Source organism: Trichechus manatus, unplaced genomic scaffold (assembly GCF_000243295.1).
Source record: "Trichechus manatus latirostris isolate Lorelei unplaced genomic scaffold, TriManLat1.0 scaffold00004, whole genome shotgun sequence".
Lineage (NCBI taxonomy): Eukaryota > Metazoa > Chordata > Mammalia > Sirenia > Trichechidae > Trichechus > Trichechus manatus.
In genome coordinates, this window is record NW_004443940.1 from 20799277 (window position 1) to 20809380 (window position 10104).

General features: G+C 41.0%; 1 protein-coding gene across 1 annotated transcript in view; it reads right to left on the minus strand.

Moving 5' to 3' along the window:
• Positions 1–3347: 3347 nt before the first annotated feature.
• ADPRHL1 (ADP-ribosylhydrolase like 1) overlaps positions 3348–10104 on the minus strand; it is a 26119-nt gene continuing 19362 nt past the window's right edge. Inside the window, exons 4-6 of the mRNA XM_004369385.2 lie at positions 8587–8714; positions 7248–7380; positions 3348–3505 (exon numbers count right to left, since the gene is read on the minus strand). Coding sequence (XP_004369442.1) covers positions 3348–3505; positions 7248–7380; positions 8587–8714 — 419 coding nt within the window. The remainder of the gene's footprint in view (positions 3506–7247; positions 7381–8586; positions 8715–10104) is intronic.

Here is a 10104-nt window from a genome sequence, read left to right on the forward strand (position 1 = left end):
TATTGATTGTAAGATGTATCAGAGAAAAAAACTCTGCCAATTAAACTGAAGTACAATAAAACATAAGATGCATCCCAATTTCAGAAATATTAAATGCAAAAAATATACATCTTAGAACGAAATATGGCTTCATTATGCTATTGATGGAGATTTATTTATTTTCAGAAGAGATGGCGAAGCAACATTTTCAAGTAAAAGTAAAGTACAGGCATTTTAAAATGCCATTAAAAATGGAAACAACCTAAAGGTATATCAATAAGGGTCTGACTGTATAAACCATGACACACCTGTACAGTGCAATCCCAGACGACAGTTAGAAAGAGTGAGGTGATATACATGTGGTGATATAGAAAACGTATTTTAAAAATTCACTAAGTAAATAAAGCAAAAAAGAAAACCATTATGTGTAATATAATTCCAGTCTGTGGAAAGAAATCATATGTGAGTGTATAACACACAAATACAAATATGTAATACACACACACACATACACACACCCCTGACTGCATGTGTACAGAAAATTTCTGGGGACTAGTAATGTTAGTCTGACTGAGAATTGGAAGAATTTTGCTTTCCACATTCCATTATTTTATGGTATTTGAATTCCTGAATACGTGTGCACATATTATTTTTATAATAAACATGAAATCGGTAAGTGTTAAATTTTTAAAATTTATAGTAGGAACAGTCTTCGTTACTTTTATGGTTTCATTTTTCTTTTCAACTTTTGCATTTCTCATTCACAGGAAAATGGAACTGGGGGAGCAGTGTCACTTTTCTGTTATTACGCTTATGGATTTTAGTTTAGGTATTATGTATTCTATGGGTAGTACAAACCATTCACACTGTCCTGCTAATCTAAAGGTTGACAGTTCATATCCATCCAGCAGCATCACAGAACCAAGACTTGGCAATCAGCTTCTGTAAAGATTACAGCCAAGAAAACCCTATGGAGCAGTTCTACTCTCTAACACATGGGGTCGCCGTAAGTCAGAACTGACTCAATGGCAATGGGCTTTTTTTTTTTATTGTGTTTTAATTAATAAATAGAATAACCTTCTTATTGCTAAGAATGGATTTAATTCTCCTAAATTGTCGATAAAATAGAGAACAAGTAAGCCCTTATTCTAATTCAATTGCCCTCATCACTTTGAGATTAGCCTTCTCTTGTGTAGAGTTGAAAAGAGAAGAGGCCTACTCTTAGGGTAAGTTCGTGAAATGTGATGTTGTTACGAAAAGTTTCAACTTACCTGGATTAGGTTTCTTTTCCTGAAAGATAATTCTCAGTTAAATTCCTCCATCCCTACAAATCTTGATTTGGCTACTGACTACGCAGAATAAAACTGGAATAGTATGAAAGCCCTTTTACCTACGTTTGTCTATCTTTCTGGTTCTTCAGGTTGAAAAGCATCAGTAGGAGCAAACGTTAGTCAAGTTATTAAAAAACATAACATGTAAAACTCTTCGCTTCAATCTGCTTAATGTACAATGGTCCACAGATTCTTTCCTTAACATAGGTTGAAGATTTAAGAGGCCTTTACACTTTCCTAAGAAATAAAAAGTGATATACCCACTCTACTAAAAAAAAAAACAAAAAAAAATACTCCCATTTCCCAAGCCCCAGAACACTCCTGCTTCTCATACAAAACTCAGTGGTAGTTTCTACCGGGGTAAAGGAAGTAAGGAAATAAGACTTCTGGAAGATAAAGACAAGACAATTTTAGGAAACTTCACCTCAGCACTTCTATGCGCCTGGGTCTCTGTAATCCTCCCCTATGTAGCCACGGAAGACAAGGTTGAAATTCTGCCAGTCATTCCTGTCTAATTGTCTACTTATAGAAAAATCTTAAGTGAGAAGATAAAGATATCAACCACTTTCCCTATCTAAACAATCCTACAAAACAAAGAAAACAAAACTCATGGGAGTAAGAATTTTGCATTTTGGATGCTGTCTCACATTCAAGCAAATCAGTTCTTTCTATCTTTGCCTCATTTTCTCTGCAGAGGTATCGCTGCAGGAATCCTGTTTCTACATGGACTCTCCCCATAAACCGGCATCCTATGGTATGTTCTGCGGACCACACCTGGCTATGTTCAGAGGCAAGCTCTTAAATAAAAAGTATATTACAATAAACAAGATAGACTCTAGCCAAGCTGCCAAAGCATAGTGTTAAACATCAGTCATCAACTGCTTGTTTTATTCACACCAGATGCTACTTTTTTAAAAACTCCAAAGCTGAGTTATTTTTAACAACAAGAACAACTGTTCACTTTTTCAGGACTCTCAGGGAGAGAAATCTCAGCTGCAGAGAACAACTGTTTCCCTATCGGTGAGCCTAGATGGAGCAGGGCTGCAGCAGGTTAAAGACCTTCTCTGTAACTGGACACTGACCCACTAAACCCATTCCCATTGAGTCGATTCCAACTCATAGCGACCCTACAGGACAGAGTAGAACTGCCCCATACGGTTTCCGAAGAGCGGCTGGTGGATTCAAACTGCTGACCTTTTGGTTAGCAGCTGAGCTCTTAACCACTCCGCCACCAGGGCTCCACTGCCCCACTAGTATGTGACAAATCCAGACCAAAGAGAAGCATACTTGTGACCGGCATGACGATCATTTATTTCCTGATTTCCTCAGTGAGTTGTTCCAAAGAGGTTGTTTTTAAAGATCTAGTGTGATTAAAAACGTAGGCTGGGAAGGTTAGACGCAGTGCTATTTTGGCTACATCCTGAATGCACTCAATATTGATTTATTTTGTTGTTGTTGTTGTAGAAACATCTGCAGTAAGATTGTACTAATGCGTTGTACTGCCAATAAAAGTCTGACAGATCATTAAGGAACGAATGAGGAGGCAACGGGTTTGCCAGTTGTCAAGATACATGGCTAAGGTAGAAAAACAGAGTGACATTAGGCTTTTACAAATAGGGGAGGCCTGTCTGAGGAGAGCCATGTAGTTAGTTTTGTTGACATAAGTGAGCAGATAGCATTAGCTTTGCACTAGAATAAATTATACCCATTGTCCAAAAGACTATTTGTAACCACTGTTTTGGGGGGCTTGAGTACAGCAGACTCAACATAATGTTACTAATGCACTGATTTGGATTAGGATCAGGAAAACCATTCTATAGGACAAGCCATGTATTTTATATAGCAATTAGGATTCTGAAATTGATGGAAAAAAGGTTAAATTTTAATTATGACCAACTATGCATGAGTTCTTTGCTAGCTGAAAATCGCACATGTACAAAATTACCTAAGTAGAATCTATTAGCTTGCACGTGAACACTAGTGGGGCCCCAGAATTTGGCATGGTCTCTACAGGAAGGGAAAATAGCAGAAACAGCTTTACTTTTCTTCTGTGGACAGGCGGTAAAGAGCTTCACCCAAGTTTTCTAGTTTCTCCTTGTGTTCGAGGTCCTGGTACAAGCCTTTGGGAATATTGTTTAGGCCATAAAGCAATCCGAACAGGCAACCTGCAATTGTTCCAGTGGCTCCACTCTCACCTGAAACATGAAACACAAGGGTCCTTAGTGGAGTTCTGAAGTCCAGTGAGGGAGAGAATGTATGACAGTGAACTTGAAAATTAACCAGGACCTTTTTAGTGTCACCAGGTCCCTGGGTGGCACAGTTTACACTAGACACTAACTTAAAGGTTGGTGGTTTGAACCAACCCAGTGGTGCCACAGAAGAAAGTCCTGGTGATCTGATTCTGTAAAGATTACAGCCAAGAAAACCCTGTGGAGCACTTCTACTCTGTAAAACATGAGTTGGAACCGACTTGAAGGCAATGGGTTTGGTTTTTTGATTTTACTGTTACCAAAATGATTTCTGCTCTTTTCCCCAGGGGCTCCCTCTCTTAGAGATTTCAACCACTTGTGACTTCAACTACCTCTCCTTTGCTGGCAATTCCTACGGCAAACAATGTTATTGGATCATTCAGCATCTTTCCCCCTTTTCTTGTATCAGAATCCCAGTTTTGTTTTGGGCAGCATTTGACAAGCTCTGGGAAGGCTTTTGCTATTTCTGATAAAAAGGAAGAAATTTTTTCCCACTTTTTTCCTCCTTGAATGCAGATGTGATGCCTGCAGCTGAAATACCATCTTGCAACCATGAAGATGAAAGCTAATACTCTAAGGATGATGGAGAGAAAAGACAGACATTAGCCTGGGTGCCTGATGGTGCTGTTCAGTAGCTGAACCAATGTCAGCAACCAGTCCCCTCTGGACTTCTTAATATGTGAACCCACCTCTATTGCGCTAAGACACTGTCAATTGGCTTTTCTGTTACATGAAGCATAAAGTATCTCTACTGAAGCAATTTCCAAATCTATGTTTTTCCAGCTCTAACCTGATCTGATTCTATTAAGGATTTAGCCAAAAACACCCTATGGAGCAGTTCTACTCTGTAACGTGTGGGGTTGCCATGAGTCCAAATCGACTCGACAGCAATGGATTTGGTTTTTTGGTTTGAACCTATATCTGAATTTTGTTTTTCCAGTTATCTATGGACCATTTCCCCCATGATGTCGCCACTCATTGTCATAAAAAATTACCATATTCCAAAACATTCATAATCTTTCCCTTCCATCCAGGGCTTCTTCCGAACTCCCTGTCTTTATTAACCACTGAGGAGTGGGTGGAGAACTGGATCTAAATTTCAAAGACCCAAATTCAAATTTTGACTCTTCAGAATTATATAACTTGTGCAAGTTAGTTTGCTTCCCTAAGCCTCGTTTGTTTGTTTAATTTATAAAATGAAGAAGTTTGATTAAATATTTATGACATTCTTTGTAGGTTTTAGAGAGTTGCTGGCTCTGAAAAAAATCTGAAACTGCCAACTTCTAAGCTGCTTCATCCTACCATCTCTGTGGCCTGAAACCTTGGGATCACCACTGATTTCTCTCTTCACATAACCTCTATAACCAAGATGTTACTATGTTTTTTCAATTTTTCATAACACATACACCCACATGCATACCCTCACACATTTATTAAGCATCTACTACATGCTAGACATCATGCTGTATACTCTTTACATGACATCTGATCCTATTGCAATCCTATGAAACAGACATTAGCCCATTTTTAAAGACATGGAAACCGAGGCATAGAGAGGTTATATAACTTGCCAAAGATCTATGACTGGTAAAAAGAGACATTGGAATCCAAACCCAATAGGTATGTGACTGAGATGAGTTTGGGGCCACGGTGGGTAGAGTGAGGGTGATGGGCCAGGGCAGGCATTCCCAGGATAAGGGAGATTCCAGGACAGGGGCACATGTTGGGAAGAATTGGGAAGATGGGGCTTCGCCTGAGAAGAAGCCTAAATGTAGATATCCAGGAATAAACAAACAGGATGAGGTGTAGGTGTAGCCTCAGCCAAGTCTAATTCCTCCTTTTTCAGTCCTTTCTTGCCTCCATTCCTCGTTGCCTCGGGTGGCATGCTCTTGCGTTCTCTCCTTTGCTCTCCTTCAACCAAAAATTGCTCTCAGGATAGGACCTGGTATCACTTATTCACTCCTCAGTGGAAACTAAAGTCAGTGTGTGCCATGGGGTTCCTTTTTTTTTTTTTTTTTTACTTTAATTCCTATCTTTAGTTGTGGAACAATAGTTCATCTAGAACTTTCTATGGGTAAATGGCTCTTACAATATATACATAATTGTATACAAATGCCCTTGCTGTCCCGGTGGAGGGGAAGGCTGGGATGGTCAGAAGGGCGCTGTAGAGGGATAGACGGCACCAAGGTCAGGGTCTGCATGTAGTGGGAGTTTTCATTCAGACATAAACTTTCCATCCAGGCTTTCTGGGCTCTGCTGAATTCCACACCTAGCTTCTCCTCCACATTTGGGCACACACCAGCACAGCTGTCCCCTTCCTTATCTCCTTTCTCTCATCACATCTTTTCTCTCAAGTTGTTGACACTTCCCTCACATATTCTCATTAGATTACTCCTTCTGCTCTCCAGCTAAGGGCGCCATAGCTATCAAGGAGTTGGAGCTGTCTAGATTACATTTCCTTCCAGTCTGTACAAAAATATCTCCAGTCCCTAGGATCCTTCACTAATCTCCATCTCTTCGCTAGTCTTTGTAAAATAACTCCCCCACTCTACTTTCTCAAGCTCATATCCCCACTGCCATTCCTCTTAGCTCTGTTTGTCGCCTTCTGGGCTTCTTCTTACCCAGTGGGGGTATCTGTCTGAGTTCCTACTCTCTTTCAGAAGAAAGGTTATAACTGGGTTCTACTGGGAAATGCCAGGATCTCCAACCACTTGGTAGGTTGCATTTCAGATGAGCTCTTGAGGGTCTTTCTGGTGCTGAAAGGTATGGCATGAGAAATAATATAAGGCTCTATGAGTCAAAATCGACTCGATGGCAATGGGTTTAATAATAGAAACTTTGCTGTTTATCAGAACTCTGTGCCAGTCAGAGATTTAAACATTGTGCTTGCTATCATCTTATCTAATGCACACAACAATCCTATGAGGTAGGCACTGCCATGAGAAAATGTACTTAACGAAGTGAAGCAAATTTGTCCAGTCTTTTGGAATGATAACATTGCTATTTATTGAGCACCTACTTTTTTAAAAGCTGTGTTAATCTTGTAGGCACTTCATCTTGAACGGTCACAACAACCCTACAGGGTTGGTATTATTCTCTCCTTTCACAAATGAAGAGATAGAGGCTCAGAGGATCATACAGCTGATGTGAGGTCTTCCTGACCCCAGGTCTTCCTGGCTCCAGAATGTAACCTTTTTCTAAGTTTGCACAGAGTTTCTAAGAGTGAAGTTATGAGATAATGAGTAGTCTTAGAGAAATAGAACTCTGGCTTGGCCAGCAATGCTAGTGAAATCTGCCTTAATCTTGAATCAGTAGCTATAAGGGAGAGGAGCATCCTACATCCCAACTACACCAAATGCTACCTTCTTCTCACTGAGCTCAGTGTGCCAGTCTGGAAGACTCAGACGTGAACTCTTGGCCCCTACTTATGCAAGGGGGTCTATGACCTGGCCTGACATCTATATAATATCCATTCCTGCACATACTTAGGCCAGTAGGAGGGCCAAGGAGTCAGTGACCTCTTCTAGAGCTGGTTTCAAGAAATAGAGATAAGGATCTAACATACTCTGGGGATATCAGAGGCTGTCTCTCCTCAATGCGTGTAACCCTAAGACATCCTGAGAGGGTACTTCTGAATGAGAAGGGAAGGGGATAGCCATTAAAGACCATTAAAGAAGGAAAAACTCACCTCCATGAAACATGGCTCGGTTACAGAGCTCTGTCCAATTACCCCCAGCTCCTAAAAGAGCATCATATGCAATCATGGGAGCATCATGGCCTCTTCTTCCCCCTCGACCTTCTGAGCTCCATTTCCTGTAAGTCTAATGAAAGAATCATAGGTCAGAGGCATGTCCCAAAAATAAAACCATGTTAGTTGGCATTAAAGCAAAAGCATTCACAAATTCATTCCCAATGGACTATAAATTCATTCATTCATTCACTATACATTTATCAAATATCAGCTATGTTGCAGGTACTATTCTAGTGGTGGGAAGAGACAATGAATGAAGCAGAAGAAGACTCAGTTCTCATGGGTCTTATATTTTAATAGCTGAAACAGACATTAAGTAAATAAGCAAATACATAATATAATGTTGGGTAGCAACACATTCTGTGAAGAAAAACAAAGCAGGGAAAAGGGATAGAGTATAATGACGGGGAGTTATCATAGATAGAACGGTCAGAGAAGGCCAATCTGAAGAGGTGACATTTGAGCAGAGCTCTGAATAAAGTGAAGCAATGAGTTGTCAATATCTAAAAGGAGAGTGTTTTAGACAAAAGGAACAGTAAGTGCCAAGGCCCTTAGGCAAGAGATACTTGGCAGGTCAAAAGAAGAGCCAAGAGCGATCATGGCTGGAGCATAGGGAGGGAAAACGGGGGTGGTGTGTGGTTAGAACAGCAGGCAGGGTCCAGATCATGGAGGGCCTTGGAGACCATCAAAAAGACTTTAGAAGGGTTATGGGAACCCAAGAAAGTGGTTTGAGCAAGATGGTGATATAGTATGATTTCAATTTTAAAAGCATCACTGTGGTTGCCATGTAGAGAATAGACTGAAAAGAGGTAAGAGCCAAGACTGGGAGACCAGAGGGGTGGACATTGGTAGTTGCACACCCCACCTCTGCTCTCTCCTGTTCCTTAGTAACAAACTCAGAATTTATTTAGTGCCATGGTGTCTCCATCTAAAGAACTATGTTTCTGAGTCTTCATTGCATCTAGGTGAGGTGCATGAGAGGTAAACAAAGGGGTTGTAGGAATCCTCTTAAAAGGGAAGTTGTGGTGGAACCCTCATCCATTGTTGGTGGCAATGCAAAATGGGAGAGCCACTGTGGAACGCAGTGTGGTGGTTCCTCAAAAAGCTGAATGTAGAACTACCATATGACCCAACAATCCCAATCCTAGGTGTATATCCAAAAGATCTGAAAGCAGGAATGCCAACAGAAACCTCTACACCAATGTTCACTGCAACACTATTCACAATAGCCAAAAGGTGGAAACAACCTAAATGCTCATTTCGCAGCAAGGTTTACCTTTTCTCTCTCCTCTGCATCATAATTCTCAGGAAAGGTGGCTTTATTTTCTTTCCCTTCAGCGATGTTTCTCTCCTCCAAATAAAACTGCCATTTAGCTTCAAAGTAAAACCAGTGCTCCTGGTATTCTAAACATAAAGAACAGGGTAAGTCTGACGCAGGTGGCGGCGCATGATTGTCATCCAGCTGGGGAGTGAGGGAAGGCTGGAGTTTGGGGTCCTGGGATGATGGAATGGGTATAGAGAAATTGTCAGTAAGGAAAGGGAGGGGAGGAAAAGGTGGAGGGCAATCCATCTCCATATGGTATGGAGAAGGTGGGCCACCTTAACACTTGGTCCTAAGAGTAAACTATTTAGCAGTTGTACCTGAGATTTGAAAATGGCTTACATTTGTGGCTATTTTGGGACAAAAACAAGAAAGACAGAGATGGGGGGGAAGCAACTCACGAATTGGCTGACTATATTCTGAAACTAAGATAGCAATTGCAATAGTTTTAAGTGAATTCTGTAACATTCTCATTAATTTCTATTAAATTCAATACTTCGCAAAAACAAAACCAAACCCACTGCCATCGAGTCAATTCCAACTCATAGCGACCCTATAGGACAGAGTAGAACTGCCCCGTAGAGTTTCCAAGGAGCACCTGGTGGATTTGAGCTGCCAACCTTTTGGCTAGCAGCTGTAGCACTTAACCACTACACCACTTTTGAAGTGCCTGCAATGTAGGGAGAGAGGAAGTCTTTCATTATTCCTAATTACCAGCTTGAAATCTAACCCCAGAAATAAATGTTGCAGTGACTTATCCAACGTCACTTGGTGAAGAAGACATTAAGTTAGAAATCTGAAGTATTAACTATATATACTTATTGTCAATATGAAATCCCATGCCAAATCTTCAGAAAATTAAGAGGCAAATCAGATCTTTTTCGACGTGAGCTGTCTTCTATTTGTTTCTCATGCTTAGTATTTAAGACTAGCAACACCCTGCTTTACAGCACGTTGATTACTCTCCACTTTAAAAACCTGAGGCGAGCTGGGACCATGGCCGCCATCTTGCCGCAGAGTAGTATGAGCTGAGTAGGGAGGTTAGGTGGATACATAAGACCCCGTGAGAAACAACACAAGATTCGGAACCGCAGACCCTGTTTTCCTAACTTATTGCTTTCCAATTCATTATTGGAAAGCCTCAGAGAGTGCTAGAGCTATAATATGAGAGGAGTTGGGGCTGAGGAACGGGCAGACAAGAAGAGAATCAGTGGCTGGAAACGGAGAGGAGCTACAAGGAGTAAAACTGGAAGCTGTGTTTCCGGTGTTGGTTTCTCCAATCAGAGACGCGCCGGGAAGTGCCGTGGCACACGTTCTCCAGGGTGAGGTTCTAGGTTCCTGCGGGAATCACAGGCCCTCTGAAGTGTTTGACTGGCTTGTTTTTTAAAAAAATTAAAAGCAAAGCCCACCTAAGGGTTTGTTCAGTGAAATAAGATTAAAAGTGAAAGTCCCGGAAGCAACCAGGCAAGGACT